The 25,061-nt window shown below is 45.4% G+C and overlaps 1 protein-coding gene across 9 annotated transcripts in view; it reads right to left on the bottom strand.

Annotated features, from left to right (window-relative positions):
• Positions 1 to 24,715, bottom strand: part of camta1a (calmodulin binding transcription activator 1a) — a 309,841-nt gene extending 285,126 nt beyond the window's left edge. For 8 of the 9 annotated variants that reach the window (XM_036532715.1, XM_036532709.1, XM_036532711.1 and 5 more), the window contains exons 1-3: positions 24,652 to 24,715; positions 18,865 to 18,966; positions 5,350 to 5,453 (exon numbers count right to left, since the gene is read on the bottom strand). In XM_036532715.1, the coding sequence (XP_036388608.1) occupies positions 5,350 to 5,453; positions 18,865 to 18,966; positions 24,652 to 24,676 (231 nt within the window). In that variant the 5' untranslated portion in view covers positions 24,677 to 24,715. The remainder of the gene's footprint in view (positions 1 to 5,349; positions 5,454 to 18,864; positions 18,967 to 24,651) is intronic. The other variant, XM_036532708.1, reaches the window with a different exon arrangement.
• Between the last annotated feature and the right edge of the window lie 346 nt (positions 24,716 to 25,061).

Here is a 25,061-nt window from a genome sequence, read left to right as displayed (position 1 = left end):
AAAGCACAAAGGGGAGAAGCTGATGTGTTGAAAATGTCACGGATATGGAGCAGATTGAGTGCCGCCCTTTCTGTGGTGTGGCTGTGAACAAAGCTCCAGTGAAACCAGTGCCCTGGGTCTCGCTGCGCGCTGGTGACTCACACCCGTTTGACCTTGGAGAGGATAAAGGATTAGAGCCTCCCCTGTTGTGGTGTCCTACCTCAAAAACAGATTTCAATCTCAACAGGAGTGTCTGGGAAAACAGAGGTCATCCTAATGGAGCAAACAGGGGAAAAAAAAAAAGAACCAGCTAGTTCAGACCCCAGAAAGACTTTGGAACTGGTGCTGTCAGAAGATGGGATCATCTCAAGGCCACAACATATGCGCCTTTCCCTGAAAGCGCAGCGACACAAGCCTCTGAGAGACGCAAATGGAATCTTTGTACAACAAAGGCAGCGTGGCGCAGGGGCCTTTTGAATCCGTATATGCATTCAGATGGCAGACACCGGAGCATATTTAGCTGCCAGTTTTGAACAAGTGCCAAGGTAATGCGATGCATAACAACAAGTACGTGAATGCTTAAAATGAAGCCGGGACGAGAGCGCGTTTGCTCCATTATTAAAAGGCAGGAAGGCATTAGAACACACTCGTCTGTCACATGGGCACAGAATGTGCCACCAGTCTAATTAATCTAAGGACTGCACCGAGCTGCACCTTCCCATTCTGTGCCTTTATGTTTTGTTTTTTTTTTTAAACAAATCTGTTTGGTTATCATTTGCTGCCTTCTTTTAAAGTTTACTTTCATTTCTAGAGTGTTATAAAAATGAATAGCTTTAAGTTAAGTAAATTGTCTAGGCTTGCCCCAGATTTATTTTTAATCTGGATTTGACAATGTAAAAGCTGGGCAGAGCGTGCCCAGCATATTGCTGTCTCTTAGCTCTGAAGCTTCTCGACCGACCCCCCCCCCCCCAACCCCCACTGCTTTCCTCTTCTCTGATTTTCATTAGATGGGTTTATCTAATTTTCCACTAAATGCTTGAAATGTATTCCTCCGCACTATCTCCCCATAAACGAACGCAGGGAACGCGGAAATTTCAAAAAAAAAGAAATGAATAGAAAGGCGTTGCACATCTCCCCACCCCGCATCTCTGAGCGGCACAGAGAGGTCACACGGACGGTTACCCACGACGCGCGGCGACTGTGTCGCTGTGACCTCACCGGTGCGCGTCCGTGCATCTTGTGCAGAAATTACTGCTCGCGTTTGGGATTCCACAGCGGCGCTCTCTGTTCCTCTGTGCACGCGAGGGGGGACCCTCACCGTGAAACAGGAGGACCCTTGATGCAAAATGCAGAGCAGACACATAGTCCAACACCATCCATACTTAAACTGAACCGACAATGTCATTTTTCCCCCCAATCAGAGGCCTTTGAAAATTGTCCCTACAATGCATCACCCAAAACCCAAATCTTAAAGCGCTTAAATTTAAGCAATGCAAGCGCTATTCAACAGCAGGCCTGCCTACCAAAGTGTCACTTATCTCGTTCTAAATTTAAACAATTTAGAAAAAAAGAGAAGAGGAGGCACATTAAACATGCAGAGCAGCCTTACGATATACGCACTGAATAAATGAGGTGTCACTTCCACTGAGAGTCACACAACCGACAGCAACAAGAGACTCCATAATCCCTCTAAGGTCACTGTCAGCGAATCACAGACACCTTCATGGCCGTGTGGCACACAGTCAAAACCGGCTCCCTTGGTTTCAGGAAGGTTAATTTGTCTCCTTGCCCCTTTAAATTTACACTCTTAATGCGTGCCATACCAGGGTGTTCCGGTCTCTGACCTAATGCAAGCGTGGAACACACAGGCTACCTGTAAACGACCCGGCAACACCCTCACATACCGCTCGGTTAGAGCTCGCGAACTCTGCCGAGGTTTACCAGGCACACACGTCTGCTCCCATTTTGTTTCCCTAATAAATGACTTGACATACAAAGCTGCAGCCAACAGCAGTCCATGTCAACAAGTCTCTGCGTTTTCAAATCAATTTTAATACAGTAATTAATTTAGATGGCTTGTAAAACACTGCAGGTCAAACACGGGGGGAAAAAAAAGATCTACAACATCAGGCCCAGCTGGAAAGTGCGACGGATAGGAGAGAGGACTTGTTGTTTTTCAGGGCTGAGGCAGTCCCGAACTCGTGGGAGAGAAGCGAGCTCGGGAAAACACACAGCAGCTGGGTGATGACTTGGAAGGTACAAGCCAGGAAGCAGAGAGTAAAAAGGCTTTGGCAGAATCCACACAGGGATGACCAGACACTCACCTTGCTGAGACCACAAACCTGCACATTCATATCTCTCTCTCTCTCTCTCTCTCTCTCTCTCTCTCTCTCTCTCTCTCTCTCTCTGTCTCTCTCTCTCTCTCTCTCTCTCTCTCTCTGTCTCTCTCTCTCTCTCTCTCTCGCTCTCTCTCTCTTTCTCTTTCTCTCTCTCTCTCCCTTTCTCTTTCTCTCTCTCTCTCCCTCTCCCTCCACGGGCCAATATCTTGAAACTGTCTGTCATTTCCTTATACAGCAGTTACACACACAAAGCTTGTCATTGCACAAAGAGAGGGTTCCTGCATTGGGAGATCAAAAAGTGTGTTTGACTATAATCCATAAATATACCTTTTTCATTTCAGAAAAGGAACATCAGCGATTTGTCTTTCCACAGTTTTGGCTGGGCTGAAATTGATGTGAGAATGACAGGTGAGCTATGAGGAGGCCGTGGCAGCCATCACCACACCCTCCCCCCATCCCCCCCACCCCACCCCCGCCCAGGCTGCCTCCATAAGGGATTTTCAACAGCCCCGGAGCCACACGTTCCTCCCCTCCGCCAACTTTCAGAGGAAAAAGCCATTAATTAAAAAAAGGGAGGAACAGCGCTCGGAACTTTCTGAATTGTGAAAAGGAAGGCTGCCTCCCTTTGTCTCCTGTCCTCTGATGATACAGCTGCCTCTCGGTTAATGTGCTAAAACCATGTGTGCTTCGCTGGGATCAGCTGTATTAAAAATGCAATGCCTTCTCCGCGCAGCTTATGAATCTTCTCGGAGAAACTCTGCAATAGCAATCACTTAAAATCCCTCCAGCTTTAAGTAGCTAAATAATGTTTAGTTTCCACCTCCTGCCGCTACCCCCATGGAATGTGCACCACCACAAAAACCAGACCGAGCATGAACGACAAAATAAAATGCCAAAATCAAGGAAGACACTGTCTCATTTCCATTAAATGATAAAGTAGGTGGACCGAAAAAGAAATGAACCAATTTAAAATGGTTGGCCTTTAGGTCAAGGACAGCATCAAAATGCCTCTGATATATATTTTTCCCCCACAAGAATACAAATAAAAACATTGAACGTTTTCATTTTTAATACACAGAACCAAAAGGTTAGTGTTTATCTCACCTTGCTTGCTTGTTTGCCATTGCTTATAAAAAATCCTTTATGCCCCAGGCATTGCATTATAAAACAACGAGGTTTTTCAAGCTTGCTGCTTGGTAATAAAACGGGCAAAATGTGTTCTATCATATGTGCAAGTATCAAACTGCTTGAAGGACAGCTGACTATGTGGCATTCCTTTGCTCACAAATTAATAATCACAAAACCAGAAAGACAGCAAAAACAACTACTTTCACATGTTAAAACCGTCCCATAATGCCTTGAGGCACCAACCTCCTGGTGCAACTTTGGCAGTAAGTTGAACAGTATGGCTTTGAACTCAGTGGATGACAAAGTGGTTCGGTAGGTTCTTTCTCTGTCATTTGACAAAGGATTGTGGGTCCTGCTCTCTCTGGGAAGGAAAACTGTATGGACAACAGGCTTCTGAACAAGGAAGCATTTGATTATGAACACAAAACTAATACGGACCGATGACAAATGAGGATTGCAAGGACCAGTTGCTTTCAAAGTGTAAAAACAACATTGCCAACATTCACAAACAATGTAATTTCTGAAACAATAGCCACAGTCTATATTGCAGCAGTGCCCACATAAGAACTCTGAACCTCCATTCTGAAGCATTCATTATTATATGCAATCTTATTGCTGTTCTCCTGCATATAAACTCTGTTGGCACCTCTCCCTCATGCTACCTTTGAAATACTCCAAACAAAGACAGCAGTGTCTCTGTTTTACTGCTGGCAGAAGTTCCAGGTCTAAAAAGGAGGAGAGTTCCAACACCACCCAAGCTACAGGTGTAAGTCAGGAAGAGGCAGGTTCTGAGTGCAGGAGAGATGGACTCGCATCCTCCCTTTAGACATGGTTTATCTGCATTAGACTGTTTGTTATTTTTCTCTCAATAAATAATTCCATTTAACAAAACATAAGATAGCGATTGGAAGATGGAGTTCAAACTACACTGTAAATAGTTTCAAACATAGTTTAGTTGAAGTTTGAACTACTCTTTTTTTACGATTTGACACAGCCTCTAACTGAAACTCAAAATGAAATGCTCAAATTTTAATATAAAAAAACACTGTGGATACACTGTGGATAATACTGTTTAATTCAAAAGGGTAACCTTTCAAATAATTCATTAAAAAAGAATAGACACCTGCTGTGATCCACCTAGTTATAGCACTTAAATCCTGCCTTTTTTGTACATCACCTTAGGGCATTATTATTACAGAACTTTGACACTAGTTGTTGAAATTTTAATTATGGAAGAACCTGTAGTCTGAATTCACTATTTAGCATGGCGGCAGCTATTGCAACACTGTGTGATGCATTGACGCCTGTTTAGATGTGGTCTAACTTTCTCTGTGTGTACTGTTTTTTCATCTCACCTTACTATATCCACTTACATAAGTCACTCTGGGCAAGAGCGTTCGCCAGGTGACGAAAGGTAAATGTAAATGTGTCCTGATCAAGACTGAACAATGAAGGAGAAGGAGGCTAATTTACGCAAACATATGTATCTAAAATTGGTCCCTTGAAAGAGGAGCCTGATTTACCCATATAAATGTACCCAAATCTGACCACTGAAGGATGAGGAAAGTGAGTTACCCGTACATCTGTTCTGCTAACCACTCAAGGAAGGAGAGAGAGAGGAACCTACTGTACAATCCTATTTTCTATCCACTGCCAAGTGAGGGAGCTGAACCCAAAGCTCTGGTACAGGAAAACTTTTGGCTCCCAGAGAACTGCGGTGGGCTGGATAAATTTTCAAGGCTTGGACAGCACCCATGAACATCCTCCGCCCCCTAAAAGGGGAGAGAACCGGAGAGGCGGCCAGCCTCCATCTGCCATTCACATCGATCGGGCCACCGCTCCATCAGGCCCTGACCCCATCCTCCCCAGCCAATCACATATTACCATGGGAAACAACTCTTACCTCATTGGTGTTCCACCGGTGCCTCTCCTTGGGAAGTGAGGAACATTTTGGTAGACATTCAAGCAGCTTTTTGGGCAGGTATATTTTCAAATGTCCATGTTCATCTGAAATGAGAAAGGACACAGGAACAGAATAATGGCTTCGTGTTGAAAGTCAAGGCAAAGGGAAAAAAGGAAGCTGCAGATGAGTGATTGAGAATGGCTCTGTGGGGAGGAAAATGGTAATCTGAGGCGCTACGCTCTTAACGAGTGTCATATGTGAGTAATCCGGAAATTAGCACTATTCTTGATGAGACCATTAAAACACAGTAGGTACAAATACAATAATTAACAATCAAGTATAATACATTAGAAAATACACTATAAACATAATAGCAATTTACTTATTTTTCTCTAGACTCCTATATCAGAATGCTTTGGTGCACATGACTCCAATTAGAAACCAGAGATTCAGTTCTTTGTTGATTTCTAATGGTTCAGGAGTGTAAAGAGGTGGGTTATAATATGCCTTTCTCTTCAGTTGTAATTCTGACAAAATGTCATTTGTGACCATGTTTGGTTGCATTGTAATGTCCAGCTGGTGAATGATCAAATTTTTGTTCCAAATGTCAAATTTATATTTGCCAACTTATATTTTTAAAGATTCCATAGCTTGCCCCACGTATCACATGCCACGGGATGACAGCTGGCATGTAAATGAATCTGGATACATTACATTTGCTTGATTTTAGCCAGTCGAACTGAACTGGGGTGACAGAAACATTTTGTGTTTACTGCAATTTATCAAGACACACAATCTGTAGTTTCCTTTGAGAAACTATGAGTCAAAGCCCATATGTTCCTGTCTCCATGCTTGTCTGTGTTACCCCTGACTTCTGCACTGCTCATCCTATCACTCTCCAGCAGAGAGGACAACAATGTGTCCGTGGGTCTCCGCAGTGACAGCATGCTGCATCATGACCGCACAGTAGTGAACCAGAACTATGAATTCTGGAAGAAACAACTCTACGCCTAGATTAAAGAAAGCCTGTGGATAGCCGTGCTGTACAAAGACAATGGGGGGATGGCAACTCAATACATTCACATGTGCCCCTGAACTTCATCCTGTCCGCGTTCCTCACGGGTCATTTCAGAACCCATATGTGACACTTGTCTAATCTCCAGATCCTACGCTGTGGATTTGATCTATCCACTGACTGATTCAAAGTTGCTGTAAAGCTGACCCAAAGTTACTGTGAACACAAGCCACAATCATAAGAACAAAGAAGGACTTATGACTGCCACATTAGAGATGGGTTTACCCTTCGTGATGGCATAACACAAATCCGTAGTCACCTACACAAACAGCTGGTAGCTGGTAACTGCTCAACACTACATTGCTATGTCATATAGCTTCAGTGATCTGTGAAACTACCAACAGAAATGACAAAATCACAGCAAGCTGTAAACGAGACGTTCTTGCAATGAAAAATTATTGGTGACCCTGCTGACAAACAAAGGGCCAAAGACAGGGTTGGATATCAGCTCTTGACATCCCCAAAACCCTGACGCCGAACTTGACTATGACTCACCCCCGACCTCTCTAAGGTCACATTCTTGAATGACATTCTGGCCGGTCCCTGTGTACAAAAGGCCAGTAGCTACCGAAGCGTAAACGCCTGCACATGATGAAAGAAAGAGAAATACAACTTGTTTGGCCAGTAATTAAGGCCGGCCCATATATCTGACTCTCTTTCTTAATCTCGTGCTGTCCGCCTCTCTCCGCTCCTTTCCCCCTGTTGTTCTCCTAACAAACAGCCTGGCAGGGCAGTCAAAGCACAGACACTCACCTCCACGGCTGTGCATTAGACCAGCTCTTTTAAATTACACTGACACCCACTAACACTGCGAATAATATGTAGTCAAATTGTAATGACTGTGTCACTACTATCTGCCCATTAGGTAGGTATGTCTCCTCACCCACCCCTCCCACCTGCTCACACATTCCCCGCCCAAACCACCACCCACAGCAATAACTCAACATTTACTTCCCATTTCCAACAGAAACCATATTCATAGAATAATGTATAAACAACTCAGATACACACACACAAGCATACATAGCACATCGCAACTGGTAAGGCTACTTTTACCCAACTTTCATGTGTACTCTGTATCACTTGTGCCATTGCCTGCAATGTTGCAACCATATGGCTTCTTCAAGCAGCTCTGCGGAGACATATGTGCAGGGCTGGAATACAAATCAGCACTTAGCCGCAACCCTTTCATGTTATCACATGTACTGGAATGTGATGACCAACGCCCTGCAACTGACCTGAGAACCGGATAATTACTTTGTGCCTTTGAAATTATGCATGTCTAGATCAGAGGACCAGGCAGCCGGGCAGCTATTCAATGCGGCCTCTTTGTTGGATTTAAGCATTAGCTGCATTTTATAAGTCACAGCTTTGTGATGTCAGCAGGTGCTGAAATTAAAGAAAAATGTTGTGTAAGTAAAGGACAAAAAGTCCCAGTTGCCTAAATTTGTCATTAAAAATGAAAGATAAACTGCACTGCTGTAGAGATGAATCTAGGCTCAAGTTAACAAACTTATCTATGAGGCACTGAACTCATTATTTCATTACATTATTGCCATTTAGTAGACGCTCTTATCCAGAGCAACTTACATGCTTACACAGTTTAGAGTTTTCAGATGCTACATATTGACTGAGGCTAATTCTGGGTGAAAACACCTTGCCCAAGGATAAAGCAGCAGTGCCCCAGTAGGGGAATCAAACCAGCAACCTTTTGGTTCTGAACCTTACCACTACGCTACACTGCCACCCAGATGAATTCCACCTGTCTCCTGAAACATTGCTGTTTAACACCATAGACAACCTTTTCCCCCATACTCTCTATGTAATGACCTCTGGCTTAACAATGAGAGTGAGGCCTCATGAACCAGAAAATGGGTGGAGCTACTGCATGCTATCGCGATTTATCAACCTGAAATATTTTGCCAGGAAGAATTAAGTCTTTTGATTGGTTCAAACAAGTGAGTGATTGACTGCATATGGTATACCCCGCCCCCCTGCCCTTGACACCTCACTTTGTCATCAATACACCACAACCTTGTTTGTTTGTTTGTCTGCCTGTCTTTTATCACCAAATGTATCACCAAACACCAACGGACAGATTCAGATGAAACTTGGCCAAATGGTTGTCTGGGGAATTACAGTCTCGCTGCTCTGACACCTGTAAAGGTTGGTGGAGTCACGCCCTCTGCTTCTGACTGCTGGGGCAGATGGAAGGAAAGCTCTCCCCATCAAACACAAGCAGCGAAGGAGCTGCTGGGAATCAATAGCATGACATTTTCTCAACGAGTCGGCACAGGGTCAGGAATGGGGGTGCCGAGGGCGAGAGGAACATGGAGGGTGATTTACGGGCGAGTCAGGGAGGGTGCGGACAGCAAGAAAAAGTCCTCCAATACCTAAAGGAGGCAGGAAGGGGGGAAAAAAGGTACAATACATAAAATATGTAATCATGCCCAGCAGCAAGGTACTCAGAGTTCGCAGGTGCCAGATTAGGGAATGAAAGGCCTCAGACACACGCTGCACCTCTCCCATAAGGACAGCTGAAACAGCGTTTGGAGATGCAGCCAGACACAGCTGGGAGCCGTACGCGGCGTGCGGGTGTAATGGAAATGCAGGCGGCGTAAACTGTTCAAACACGTGCCTCGCCACCGCCGCCGCGGCACGGGTATCCGTGATCGTTCGCCTCGCCCAATTAAAATTCCTATGCAGCACCTGCTCACGAGCAGCAAAAAAGTGTTATTATCTCCAGAAACAAACAAGGGCAGACACAAGCTGATCTGGGGCATCTGTGACAAACAGAGGGAGAGAAAAGAGAGGTGTGGGAGAAAGATAAGAGAGAAGAGAGAAAGATTCTGGAGCGGAGAAGAGGAGGAGACAGACATGGCCGTGGAAGGGGGGGGGGCGCATTTGTGTGCAAACAAAGAAAAAGTCACTAAAGAGATTTAATCTGAAGAGAATGAGGTGTGTGTGCGTGTGTTGGGGTGGGGGTGGGGGTGGGGAGGAGGGGGGGGGGGGGGGGGGGTGATGACAAAAATGGAGGGAATAAAGCCACAGTACAGACTCCTAGAGATTCATTTCAGATAGAGAGTCACCTGTTATAGAGCTGTTCATGTACAAAAGAAAAAGAAAAGGGAAAAAGGGACTTGGAGAGAAAAGCCAAGCAAAGGGTAGATTTGTTTGACTTAGAAAAAATACCAGTCTTTTTTCACCCAAAAAAGACATTAATGGACTGAGCAAAGTGGCTTTTATTGGACCCAGGGAATACTGGGATGAGAAGACAGCTCTGGGTTTGTTTTTCTCCAGGAATTCTTTTCCATTTTACTTTTTAAGCGTTTGAAGTTTGGAAAAAAAACTGACAAGAAAAATTCAAACTATTTTGAGCAAAAGTGCCACTGTAACAGGCATAAAAGTTGCACATTCCCTTCAATAGCCTCTGCTGGGTTACTGCACCATAAATGTGGTTTATGCTGTTATTACCATTATATTGCAAGCAGATTTGTGGTGAATGCAGAGGTGCTTTCTTCAGCAAATGCATTTTTGTTGTTAAATTGAAAAAAGTTTTACCCCCTCGTACCACATAACATTTCAGGCTTTTGCACCTTATCATACTTTCATGTCAATCAAAGCCCGTGCTTATTATATTAAACATCTCCCATCGACGAAATGTTGCCGCAAGTTTATTGGCCGTTTTTGGAGTAAGCGTTTTGTTGACAGCGGCGTGATGCGCATATGCACCGTCCCGCCTCCCCTTTTGAATTTTTCATAGTGAGTGCTTCTTTCAACGGGAAGCAGATCATGCCCGTAATCTTGGGATTACGGGGAGAAACCACGCATCAATGATGAGTGAGGGAGGGGGGAATCAGGGAGGGGGGAATCGGGGTGAGGGGGAATCGGGGTGGGGGGGAATCGGGGTGGGCTCTTGACGTTTGCAGACAATCACTCTCACAGATCGCGCCACGCTTTCGCCGCGTTTCGGCTCTAGGCCGGTGTGCGTCTCTCCTTCCGCCGCCCGCCCGCCGCGATCGCTCCTGTGCACGGTACATGCTCACCCCGGCGAAGGCCGCGTAATAAACCGCCGGCGCTGATCAATGCACGCTGACACTCCCGCCATGAAACTCCCGGGAATGACATCATCCCTGGCTCCGTCAGCAAACCCATAACTCTCCTCTGGCAGACTTCTCACGGGCTGACAGCAACCCAAGCCGGGTTCCCTTCCACAGGCTCAGATCAGGGGACCGAGGGCCCTGTCCTGGCCCTTGCTGGTCATCTAACGCTGAGTTTCCGGGCTCGATTTCTGGTTTTGGCAAGGTCAATGAGACTCGCAGTCTCTATATGTGTTTTTAAATCCTGTCGTAAGCCCTGCCTTTGCATTCTGCCATTTCACTCGTGCTTACAAAAGTGCTGCAGAGGTAAATGGTGCTAAGCAATCTATTTTGTTATGCATTATCTGGTGCTACCTGTCTGTGGCTGAGTGACCATTGAACACATCTTTTTGCATTTTGTTTACGCGCTGCGAGATTCGCTGGCCTGGAACTACTCAATCTAATGATTTTGTTTAGTTCTTTACTGTAACCTTTTCCAAACTTCTTTCAGCTTTTATTTATTTTTTTTTAGCAGATTCATGATGTCAGTCATTGTGCTCTTCCACAAGTGGAGGCAGAGCTGACGCAAACTGCTATGAACGTGAACACTACAAAACAACATGGGAAGCCTGACTGGGACAACATCAGATGGGGCAGCGATCGGTCAAAGACTTTTTATTTAATCACTTGCTCTACCAGGTGTTCTGCATGACCCTCAGAAATGACCTTTGAAATGCACTTCTTTTGAAAGCAAAGCATTCTGATTGGTCCCAATCAGCGTGTCACTGATGGCACACTGGACCTCCTCTGATTAAAAGACAGAGAGAGCTATAGAGAAAAAAAAATACAGACTATATTACATTACTATATCATCGCAATACAGAATGCAGGGATTAGTTAACGCCTTGTCTTTCATCCTTTCATTCGCTGGTTCATGAATCATTACTGATCCATTCCAATGCAGTGGGTGTGCATATGCGGCCTGACCAGAATGGGTCAAAAGGACCACTATGAGGAGATCCAACTGGGATCAGAGAGCCTGGCCCAAATACCACCAGTACCCTCCCTTTGTCATGTTGCGCATAAATAGAGCCCGAGGCTCTGAGGCATATCACTCCAGTGAGAATGCGCATGGCGACGGACATAAAATAAATCCCAATAGTGACCCTGTATCTGACGAGCCGCCATCCTCACAGCAAATTATGGGCATCAAATTTGCCTTTAACAACCTTTATGAAGCACAAGGCACTTTTTATGTACTTTTCTCACTTTAATTCCGCTATTTAATCATGTACAGCTGTCATATTACTGAGATATACAGTGAGGATCAAAATCTGGCCCCAGAGAAATTTGCTGAAGACGAAAAATCAAAATAACGGTTCAAAAATCCCCAAAGGACACCCGTTTCACAGATGAGAAGAACAAATGACAAATTACCATCCTGAATGTACTGCCATTACTAAATGTTATTTATTTTTTTAACCTTGTAAAATTGTCATTTTCACATTAAACACACAACCCCGGGATAAAAAAAATGTTCTTGGGAGATGTCTGTCTGTTAATTAAGACCTGTTTCATAATGCAGATAGTAAAACACTCAGAAGGCTACATTTAATTCTCCAAGTTCAGACATTACGAGATGTCAGGGGAAAATACGAGATGTCAGGGGAAATTTGGGGACCCCCCCCCCCCCCCCATCCGCCTTTTTTCTCCAAATAAAATGAATGTGGCAGCAGTGACGTCTCCCTGTGCCACAGTTCGGAGTACAGCGGGAGAGACCTGCATGCTAATTCATCACTGCACTGATAAACTTTCTTAAAGGAATCCGTCCCAGAAGGGACCAACACATATCTTTTTGTGTACAAGCTTATCTGGCCGTGATAATTACAATGAAGCTACAGCAAGGGTTTGTGTCTAAACGTTTCCAGGCACTGAGGAATACTGTTTGGGGTTGCACCTCTGAGGAGTGGTGGTTTGTAAGGATTACAGGTATAAAAAAGTGAGTGACATGCTCCTCCACTACACTGTTTTGACGGCTGGGACATCCTGTTCAGAGAGGGTGCCGTCCATTCAGTCAGAGAGTAGAGGGAGCAGTGAATGGCCTTCTCTCAATGATGGAGCCCTCCCTCTGGCTGTGTTACTCAAGGATTCCATTACTCCTACTCAGGATGTCAACACACACACACACACACAATACGCACCCGCACGTACACAAACACACACACACACACACACACACACACACACACACACACAAACATACACACACATACACACACACAGAGCCCTGATCTTTTTTATGTCTATAACACTGTAGACATTAACATAATTCAGTCTTCCTTCCGTTAGGGAAAAAAAAAACAATTTAGCTGTCAAAAAGTAAAGTGCAAGTCTGGCTGAATCAGGAGCCTGTTATATTAGAAGATGTGCTGTGCTGGGCTGTACTGGGGGCCTGCCAATTACCGCGCAGGTCCTGATGAGGAGAAAGCATCTCAGTGACGGAGTACGAAAGCAGGAATCTCTGCTGGAGGGGGGGGGTTTGAGGCTCTCAGTCTCTCTCATTAGGAGGCCAGGTAGAGCTCCTCACTGTTCCCAACAGCACAGCGTCTCTAGCAGTCAGAGCCTGAGAGGATAATACAGACAGGGCTATCCAGCTTTATAATGCAGCTGTAACCGGCCCGTCACCACCTTTTGCACGCAACTCCTAATGGAATAACCTAATAGATTCCTTCACTCTCATCTAAGCACTGACATTAAAGCTTGACACCCCACCCCCAATTCGCCCTCCCCCCATCCCCAGCTCACAACCTGCAAGCCCATCTCTGAAATCAGATTTTGCTTCTTGGGTTCATTCCACTAGCCTTATTTAATTCATAGTCTCTCCAGTTCTCTTGACATAATGAGGTACTAAATGTTTCTGGAGATTTTTCCATAGGTTAGTCTATGTAATTGTTTCTTACTATTTATGCATTAATCCCTATTTAACCAAGAGGGTCAACAAAGACCTAATTTCTTAGTTACAGTGATCACTTTGGGGGAAAAGGTATGTAGAGAATGCAAGGGGTTGTGTGCCAGGGTGATAGTTTTGAAAAATGGACCAGGACAGTTAACACCTATACGCCTCCGATAAGCACCATGGGATCTTTCTGACCACAGTGAGTCAGGCTGAAAATCTCATCCATTAGACAGAGACTCCGAGAACACAGTGTCCAGTGCTGGTAAGAGGTACGAGGTGAATGCATTGTGAAGATGAGACCACCTGTCTGGGATGTGCAGAAAGCAGCCATCCTGTATTTATGTCTTTTACGCATGCTGCAGAGAGCAAAGTGTCATGTCCCTCAGTCAACCCTTCCCACTGGGCGAAATAGATTTTCTGTTTGAATAGCAGTGCTGATCTCAGGATTATCGCCAGCTCTTTCTTTGAAGCGGAGCTTTTAAGATCATTTCTTGTTATGTTTTGTTTTTTTTTTCTCCCCCCCTTCACAATATCAGTCACGCCGGCTTGCCCAGGGATCAACCCAGAGACCAGAAACGGTCATAAAACCAGAGAGAACTGACAAAAAGCTTATCTAAAATCAATTGCTTCTACCGACACCACAAACTCTCCCTCCGTTCCTCTCCCCATCTCCCTCGCTCCTCCGCAGCGTGGGCCGTGACAATAACAAGTTTCCTTGTTTTGACTGCTGTCAATCATTACAGTAGAGGACCAGTGTCAAGATCCTTGAGCCTCACTGGGACACTGGGGAGCGAGTGCCTGGTGACACCTCCTACAGCACAATGTCCCCACAGCAGTACTGGGTAACTGCTTTTCTACTTGATAGACAAACGTCCCCCTACTGGCTAATGACCACTTCCAACTGGGACCAGTTTGCCCAGAAGGTCTTGCGTACAAGTACTAAGTAAACTGATCTTTATTCAGCTACTTGTCAGAAGGCTGCAGGGTGCTATGGGTGCCGGCCTCATGATTTTAATGTGACAAATATAGATGGGTGAGGCCACATATTGATATTTAGTGACAGCGGCCATAGCAGTTAGTGCAGATCCTTTCTGAATTCCATCTACTCCCATCCTACAGTAGGTAGTCTATGCTTGTGATCCATGGAGCACAGCCACACTAGTGTTTTCTGTTTCCATTTACTACACAAATTCCCCCCACATCAATACGGTTACTTCCAATTTCACTTTCACATCCAATTCTAGAATTGATCAATCGATTCCAGTCTAGTTTGAACTGGCCTCCCCCTGGTAACGAGGTGGGGAAAAAAAGAAATTGCCCTATTATTACGGCTAAAACTACAGGTTCTTTATTGACCACTTCTACCATTACCATCAGCGGCAGCATCGGCAAGATTTCTGAGTGCAGGTAGCTATATTTCCTTTTTTTCTTACAAAATAGACCACAGCGAAGTCAACCGGACACAAATAGGCCATTGCAAAGTCAATACTGCACAAATAGACGATAAAGGCATTATGTTTTATAATCAGAAGCCTTAGAGCTCAGAAACTTGTTCAAGTCTTGCGCCTGATATCTACAGATGACATTGTTTTAATCTCTTCAGCATCCAAAGTCATGAATGATATTCTATTTTGGGACCTGGGAGATACCACTGGGCTGAAGGATGGCCTCCATGGGGCAACTGAGCCATTCTGCGAAGGGTCTGAGACCCGGCTCCAAACTCAACAGACTCAATTTGACCGAGACCTGTCCGAGCTCCAGGTCCCCTAATCAGGTGGTGATTGCGTGAAATTGGCCAGTTGATTTATGGGCGAGTCGCCGAGCGAACGCCGGCTGCTGAATTCATAAGCGATCTCCATTATATCTGCGGCACGCATCTGCCATGCTGCAGAGCATTTCGGAACGCCTGCACATTGGCTGGCAGCAAATGAAGCATGATGGGGGAGACAGACACCATCAGAGCATCCTGCATCCATTCAGCTCGAGCTGCGGAGAGGGAAGCAGGTGACACGCACAGACATACAGAGGGAGACACACACACACAGGGAGACGCGCACACACACTAAAACTTGTACACACAGGCACACACAGAGGAGGATTCACACACCCAACACACACATGAAGACACTAACACATATACAGACACACACATGGAGACATACACAAACACACACAGACATGTACACACACACAGAAATAGCATACACGCAAGCATACACACACACACACACACACACACACACACACAAAGGCACAGACACAAATACATTTCCAAACAAGCATTAAGATAAGGTTCAAGCTCACAGAAGTGCACAAGATACATAAGAGTACAATCTGAGAGCTGCACACAGGAGCTCAATCACAATGCCAATGCATGCACAAACACAGAGAAACACACTGTTCACTTGCAGAGGCACAGCACACATCATGCATTCAGTGTGCTGCAGTAGACGGCCGTAAGGAACATTATCCGGAAAACGTAGAACCCAGAAGACATACAAACATGCAAACATGACCCAAGCAAACTATCCGTCAGAGGACCGGAGAGTCCATGGTCTCCTCTAAACCTGCCCCACCCCCCGGATTGCACTGCCTTAAAAATCAATCAGACTCAACCTTGAATGTTTCTCTTTGTTTCCCAGACAATTTACAGATCGATATCAGCTACAAATCAGCCTTTGGTGGAAAATGATAACTGGCTTACCATTACAATGAGCTCTGCTGTGTCCAACAATCCTAACCCCGAACACCCTCTCACTTCTCATGATGTGCCATCACTTGGAGTATTCAAGCCTGATGCTGAGTTGTTAAAAGCTCCCATGTTCCCCTGCTCAGTCCCCCAGAGATACTATATTTGGAACTAAGATGTCAGACTCTTTTCTTCAGGCTGAAAGTTGTGTCCCTGCACTGTTTAACCTGGAGTTCCAGTGAGACTGGGTGTTAGCTAATGAATATTCAGTAGTAGTATGACTTCCCTTGCTCTGATTGTAATTGCCAGGGATGTGCATGGAATTGTAACATCCAATCATCCAGAAACCAAGATACATTCCAGGACAGCCTGCTCATGAATATTCATACGCACCACCCCTGGGAGTCTTTCCGCAGTGACCGGAAGTCTTTAACCGGGACAGGAAGGAACACAGAGACTGCTAGTGATTGACTATCTCTCCTCCTCATGCACACTCTCCCTGTATAGAAAAGATCCTAACCACTGAAGCAGAAAAATAAACCTTGGCATCAATGAAGCAACAGTGCAACACAGACTTTGGTCCCAGCCCAGGATGCGATGGCTGGCTAATGACATGCTGCTAGTCACAGGTGATCAGGTGGTCTGTTGTGAGGGAGGTGTATTGAGAGAAATGGGAAAGCCCTATGCAACACTAAAGTGGAAATTAACAGTGCAATTCAACACAACTATCCACTTTATAATGAATGACCTTTACCAAAAGTCTCACTTAACCTCCTGCTGACCTCTGAAACACTTCAGCCAGGCCACCTTGCCATCCTTGATGTAGACTCACCTCGCTAACAAAATCAACCAGCACATTTGATTTCACTGAGCAAATAACCCATAGCCACCAACACAAAATTAAATGACCAGAGAAGGAAACGTTCCCTTCTCGCTTTCCACACATCTTAAAAAGTGAAACTGCAAATTTGATCTTAGGTTCACTCTGCAAGTGCGAGCAAATCCAGCTGTGTCGCGTTTCCACTGAGGTAATAGGATAGTTTGCAAAGTCTCCCGCGGCAGGCCCTCTCTTTCCTAGCGACTCCTGACAGGAAACATGAATGAATACTAAAAAAAACATATAGCGTGCTTTTTACAGAACGGGGAGGGAGGCGCCAGTTTAATTGCCTAGCGGAAGCAGCAGGCAGCCAAGCTGGGATCCAGTGCATAGGCCGACAGGGCATTAAAAAATCATGGTCTCTAGTACATGCAGGCCTGCGAGACTCTGAAACCATACATCAAAAAGTGGCCAAGTCCTCCGTCGGAGTTTTTTCCCCGAGGAAAGAGCGCAGCGCGGTCGAGTGTGCGCCGGGGAGGGTGGGCAGACGCAGCGTGTAACGCACTGCATTAAGCATGAAGACAAGGACGCCAGCGCTGGCTCGCCGAGCTCACTGGCCCGTGAATATCCCCGCTCTGGGAGAGCCGAGGATAGGCAAGGTTGTTCCACCAGAGTGCTGGCAAAGTCCTCCGTCTTCACCCTAACTACTCTCACAGCCCCTCATGAACAGACGGGTACCGGCTCCTGCCTTCTTGTGATACTGACGAGAAGCGATGGGAGAGTGGGCATTCATGGACACCGCAACGGGTGGAGCCGCCACACACTATCAAAGACTGAGAGCCTTGATACCCTTAAGCCAAATCCACTATACGAATTCACAATATGATGACAATATGGGTGTGCAGCTAGGAAAGGGGGTGGGAACACCCAGCAGACCCGCTAACAGCTTTTAAAAAACCGGGGTAAGAATTCCCCCAATGACAACAGCTCCTGCCACTCTGTTTACATCTTAAAGCATGTTCATTAAAACGCTGTGCTTTGAAGCAGCATAGATTAACTCTCCCCAGAAAAAGAACATAACGAGCAAGCGAGAGAATAACACCAAAGAAGTGTTGCTTGATTCTCCTGCCTTCATAGAATTACACCCAACAAGAATTTCCTTAATTATCCAGATCAGCCGATTCTTCTGTAATGGTTAAAGTATACAGCGTCTTAATTAAGCGTAGCAACATGCCGTCGTTTCCAAACAGCGGCGCGAACGACGAAAAAGACGGGTGCCGTGCGAGCAAACTCGATTTGGAATGGCTGCAAATGAGTCTGAGTGGCCCTTTTTTCCCCTAGCTTCTGCAAACGATTCAAATCAGAACATTCTCTACAAAGTAAATTCACACTGAATGTGGAAGCAATTTCGCACGGAAAATGGAAATGCATAATTCCCCTTGTGGGCCTCTTTCCTGCGCGGGGAGGAAGTGGGACGCGACAGGAAGCCGGCCAGGGCTCGGCCAGGACCGGCCGGCGTTCTCCGTCAGCCCTGCTCTGATCCGCTCCCGAGCCGCTGGCTGCTGCCGGGGACGATCACTCTAAGATAATGACAACACTTCAGATATCGACAGCAATGCCCTGTAAAAGCAGACACTTCAATCAGCAGAGCAACGCTCTGAGAACAGCGTCCGGGAGAGAGCAAGAGAGAGAGAGCAAGAGAGAGAGAGAGAGAGAGGGAGAGAGGGAGAGAGAGAGTGAGAGAGAGAGAGAGAGAGAGAGAGAGAGAGGGATACAAGGGGGGTGGGGGGATGAAATCGAGAGGTAAATAAATGAATCGATGAATGAATAATTGATCACCCAGTGATAGCGGCTCCTTCGGGCAACGCCACGGATGCAATATTAATAACCATTGCTTACTGTTCATCTCCGTGACATCACTGGCACCCTTAGGGGGAGCATGGCCGCCATAACACACAGCTGATCTGTACATTCGATCCGGATTACGGATTCTCTTCAGTCCTTAAGGAGGCAAGGGAGAGAGTAAGGAGAGAGAAAACTCCAGGAAATGAAGCATGCACAGAGTGGCTCTGCAGTTTTGTTTTTTAAACTTCCCAGCATGCAGGCAGCAGCAGGCGTCCTGAACAGTTGAGCAGCGTGAGCAGCGCTAGGCCTGACGTGTCCCTGCTTTTGCCTCCTGCACCGCGCGCCTCGCCGCGCATATCAGACGTCTATATTCCTGGAGCGCACACCCCCCCCCCCCCCCACCCCCAATCTCAGCATGGAAAAATCATGCTCCTACACCGCCACTGACTCTGGCTGTCTTTCATCTGTGATTAGTAGAATCTGCAAGCCATTCAGAGCAGACCAAACAGCACCCCTGCAAACAGCATTCCCTCATCTACCCGCTATTATTCCACCTATCAGCTGGAGCTTGGCATTGTTTCCAAAGTTCCCTGGAACAATTTAAGAAGTAAAATAGAATGAAAACTCGGGTGTCTGGTTGGATAACACATACCAAATACCCAACCCCCACAAGCACAAATTTGATTTTTTATTAGACTGATACTCAAACATTCTGTAGCTTTGCAGATCAAATTTTGGAATAATCGGACCTTGTTTTGTTTCCCCCAAGCACCACACGAAACTGTATGAAAGCTCTTTCCTTGTAAATAATGACTCACTGCAGAGAGATCTCTCATTCAAGCTTTCAGGCAGGGAAATGAATTTGCTGTTATTTTACACTGGGTTCTTAGGCTCTCCCTCATGAATATTGATGAGATTGAGTCAAACTCTGAATTTTCCTCAGAATTTTTGTTAATTAAGGGGCATCTGAATGCTGATCCAAGTCATCGATTAGTGAAATTGTGACTGCATATTGGCATAATGGAATATTGGGTTTCATCCTGTTTTTAACCAAGTTGAGTTGCTAGGGCTATTTAAGGCCCCCATTTTAACTCCTTTCCCTCTACTAGAATGGCTCCATTCTCATCAGTCCCCATCTGGTGACAGGATCGCACAGTAGAGTTTATATCTTTACAAAGAACCCCAAGGCAGAAACCACGGCTCATGAGATAAGGGAAGCATGCATAGGTGAGGGTGTGCATACATGCATGTGTGTATCAGTGTGCGTGTATGTGCATATGAGTGTGTATGTGTGTGGACGCAACTGTAAATTTGGCCAGGAATACTCTTAACTCGCTGGAGCAGCTATCAGTGAGTCCTGCTGTTTGGCTGTTCAGGGTCCATATTGTCTTCATGTCTGGTACAATGGATGAATGGAAGAGATCAATGCCTGAGCCCTTCAGAGGAAGGCGAGGCCTGTGACGGCACTGACCTGCCTCAACAGCCTTGACCGGGCTGGGCCAGGACCGGGGCTGCACCTGTCTCCGCCTAGCTAATTCAATTAAGAGAGTAAAAACTCATGTCTGCTTCCACATGGCACGTACACGGATTAATGGCAGACATAGGTGGAGCCATTTTCTCAGCATGCAGAGTGGCATCGATTGCATACGGGGGGGGTTCTGCTTCTGTGCTTGGACCGGTTCCATTTCCCGCTCTATCCTAAAGTGCTGCCCTAACAGTTTCTGCCCGACATCCGATACCAGCTATATTACACATGCCGTCTCCCTCTTTTCAGAGGGTAAAGAATCTCTTATTCGAAGCCATAGTCTGAATATGGACAATCAGTATGAAATGAAATGAAAAAAATCAGCCAGGATTACAGGCCCAGTTTACACTCCTGTCCCGCCCATCCCCCAAGCGTAAGGGAGCTAAAGCTAGCCCTGGTGAAATCTAATGAGCAGGATCATCCCGCATCTTGTGTCATTTCCTCAAGTTCAAGCTCTTCCAACGCCTATCTACTGCATGGTGAAAAGGACTCATACATTTTTCCCTCACAACCTTGACCAGACTTTACACATGCTGGCTAGATACCAGCAGTAAGGACTGTGTCCTTCACTAATGATCTGACAGAATGCATCTATGTGTCAACATTGGTGTAATCCAGAACACAAAAAACAGGATGAAACTGCACCTGGGACAGCTCCATAGCGTAAAGGTACAGGGTGAACACGGAGAGTGTGGCACACTGCTCCTCGGCTTGCACAAGACGCCCGCCTCAGCCCTAACGCTCGCCTCTGTGATACATGTTCATAGTAGCTGGGGGACTCAATCATTAACCACAGAGCGTGAGCCCACAGGGCTACTTTTACACCCCTGACTTCACCATGGAGCTGAGGGGTCCAAGCCCCTCCTTCAGACATAATTTCGTCAACAGAGTTTGTTTTGTTTGTTTTGTTGAGACTTTTATAGTGTCTCCAAATGTCTGCACACAGAAGCTATGCCAGACTTTTTTTCCTGTAGCATGTCATTAAAAAAATTAAAAACAAAAAAACATTAATTTAATAACGAAGGTGAACTTTTTTGCTAATCTAGGGTGTCTCCAAAAATGAAGAAAATAAGCAACAACTAAATCGACTACACAAATAAATAAGTACATTTAACCTACTAAAAATAACCTGCAGCCCCATCCGCAGTGATTTTTGCCAACAAAAAGCATGGGCAATTAAAAGCAAAAGCTGGTTTATCTGGGCCCAGCGTTCTGCACAACAATCTGGTGGCTTTGTTGCAGGAGGTTTCTCAAAGCCGGGGAACCAGTGTGTTCATGGAGTGCGGATGATGGGGAGGGGTACAAGCCCCAGCTCTAATGCAAAACACAGCTGTTTCAGCTACAGAGGCCGCGTAGCCCACGCCACTGAAGCATACAGTGCTTAGGGGACACAGTGTCGGGAGAGGTGAGGCGGTCTGCGCTGCCTTCGTGATGCGCGGCCCTGGGAAGAACGCAATCTATTATTTAAGCAACAGAACGGATCCCCCTGGAACCACATTAAGGCTCAGCATGCGGGCTGGCGCTGCTGTCTGTGATCTGCTCCGCGCCTGCACTGAGAGGCAGAACACGGCACTGCTGGGGATTCAGCTCCTGAGGATGAGCGAATCAGGGACAGGCGCTGCTCCCCGCCTGGTGATCATCAGGGTTTGTGAGGAAGCTTAAGGGCTGACACACTGCTTTTTTTTGTTGCTGTTGTGGTTTGTATGGTGAGATGAAGACGTGACAATGTTTTGACCTGATGACGATAATCAAACCAATGGAAAGCAAATTCATGACCTAGGACAGCAAGCTACAACACAGCCTTGTGCTTTGCTTTCATTGCCAATCCTCCACTCAGCACTAAAACGGTAATGTGAATGTGCATATTATTACTAATTTTCATGCACGTGGACATGCACACTAGAGTCTACTGCCTGAGCTGTGCACGAGGCAAGAAATTTCTGGCCAGTTGCTCGTCTCGGGAGTCTCCAGTCAGGGCTTCTGTAGGGCTCTGAGAAATATCCCAGGACACTATTCTGGGTTTGACAACCTAACCCTGCTTTTTGTGTCTGTGATACAAGATTGTCCATATACACCAGGACGTATCGAATTACAGAGTGACGTCTTTTGTTTTAAAATTCAGAAGTACACGTGCTTCTCTCGGTGGTGGTGTTTTTAAGGTGGACGCTCCGATGCATAGCTCAATATCGCCCCCCTGTGGAACTTCGTTAACAGACTATAGATAATTTCGTTTCCGACCGCACGCTGTTTCGTTGAACTTTTTTGCCTCACATTGAAACATAACCAACACCACTGCGAGTTAGAAGCACAAATATTTTAGAAGATGCAAATCGTCCCTAATCTAGACCTTATAACAATCTAGACCCTCTTCTGAAATTGATCCGTATGTCTACGAAGTCATCAAAAAAAACTACAATATTAAATGCTGACGTAAGGAAATATTGAAATGAGTCTCAAAATTAAGATGCATCTTCCTTTTTCAGCCAGTGGTACTTCAATATTTAGCATTATCACACAGTTTGATATACACTCTCTCAACTGTGTCTTACCGAGTGCATAATTCTGTATCAATCAATGAAAACTGACTACTATTTCTGCTTTGCCCACGTCCCTTGAATTTCGCTTAATTACTGTAATGGATTTTGCTTACGATTTTAGTATACACCCTCTCAGACTCCACCTCGTGGCCTCATGCACGAACTACAGCAATACAAATATTTTGAACTGAAAATTTTAAGAACGTCACAGATAATATTCCTCAAGAGTACTTCAGTTGTACGTATCAGTTTTTTACACAAGTAATTGTGTCATTTATTACTGTACATTATAACTGACCGACTCCCTAAGTCATGGAGTCCCTTACAACAGTACGAAGCTACTGTCACATTCATACACGGAAACCCGAATGGTACACTAACCTAGTAGCAACATTTTACATGCAAGTTTACAATCAGAGTACTTTAAGCATGCAAATGCTGTCAATTCAATATATAACTATAAAATGAATTTTTATGTATGTTTTATTGGTTCAAATACCTATAAAAGAGAAGCCGTGATTACATCAATCAAATTTATTTTTATATGTTTTTGCATTTAATAACTGAAATTGTAGCCTACTATATTTCGCTCTGTAGGAATCTATCTCTAGCGACTTGTAAACAATGCGTAGACCTACATATCAGACTTCTTTCTACATACTTCGTGTACATTATATATTGACATACTTGCAAGAACAACTGGTTTTCTTTTTTAACATATGCCAATAATAAAAGTCAATTTCCGTTACCTTGACAATTCATCTGGTCAAACTTGCGGTCCACGCTCAACGTTACGAACCAGAATACATTTCCCGAATTGAAACATTTACCTATTCCGTGAGTGTTTCCAATCAGAAACACCATGTAGCCTACTTTTCATGATCCTTGAAATTAGTTTCAAAGGAGTCTATGTGTTAATGGGACTAAGCCTATATCCTTAACCACGTTTTCACCTCCGCGTTCAAGAACCTTTAGCAAAGGAGCGGCAAAATGTGATATTTTGAGAGCACAACTCCATTTTAATACGCTGCTCTGATGCTCACTTGTACAACAACACCCCAACTCACTCGCAAACTATCTTGGGGGAGGAAATCTATCACAGTTGTACAGCTAACATCACAATTAAATCGCTCTTACACTCCGCGCCGTCTCGTACTGCTTCGTCGAGCACATCTCTCGCTAGCCAGTTACAGACATCAGGTTCTTGCGCTTCCCTCTCCAAAGGCTAGCTCCAGCGGTACCCAGCGAGCTATCTCTGGCGGTGTCAGTGTAAAGGAATTCCACTTTCTCATCACAAACGGGGAACGCGGTGCGTTCGTAGTATTTTGACGTGAAGCACACAGCCAGCTAGCTCAACGGAAGATTCATACAGAGCAAGCTAGGTTGGCAATCTAGCAAGATAGCTACATTTTAACTGGCCAGATAGCTAACTAGCTATCAACCATCAGCCACCTAGGTAGCTAACTGGATAAAAGAGAAGTTAGTGGAGGCGGCGGCAGGTTGGCAGTCAGCTAGCCACTTGGCAGTACTGAAGAGCTAAGTGAAATGTTATAATAAATCCATTTAAATCCTGTCAGCTATTTTATCCCCTTGTTTTTAATACATGGACACATCCAGCTAGCTAACGTTATCTCCTCAGCGTTGACTAAATCATGATAAATATCGGACTATCAAAAGCTGCAAGAGCCTCCAGCTCCGTCTTCCCCTCATCTGGATTTAAAAGCATATCAATTACATTTGGGTAAAAATGGAAAATTAATCCCGTTATTCCTCTCTTACCTTCCGGCTTGTTTTCGGCAGCCATTTCCCCTCCGCGCGCCACATCCTCCTCCTCCTCTTCACGACCGGGGGGACCACGCGCGTGCACGGTGAGGACAGCACGAGGAGGGGTGGGGGGCAGCAGACAAGTCCAACGAATGCATTTACCATTGGTCGAAAAGCAGTGACTGACAAGGATACTCTGAAATGCCTTGTGAATTCATAAAATTAGCCCTCCTTTAAGGCCAACCCAAAATATCATTGGTCAAAGCTTAATATTTGGGGACACCTTGAAAAGATTTCAGCCAATAAGAGCCGCGGAGGCGCTTGTCGTACTTACTCGCAATCAGGGCTGGGATCTTCTACAGAGAATATTTGGAATGGTCGCTCTCATGTGGAGTGTATATGCAGTGTTTACTACTTCAATCCAC

Source organism: Megalops cyprinoides, chromosome 7 (assembly GCF_013368585.1).
Source record: "Megalops cyprinoides isolate fMegCyp1 chromosome 7, fMegCyp1.pri, whole genome shotgun sequence".
Lineage (NCBI taxonomy): Eukaryota > Metazoa > Chordata > Actinopteri > Elopiformes > Megalopidae > Megalops > Megalops cyprinoides.
Note: the sequence above shows the minus strand (reverse complement) of the source record. Positions and strands in the feature narration are given on the sequence as shown.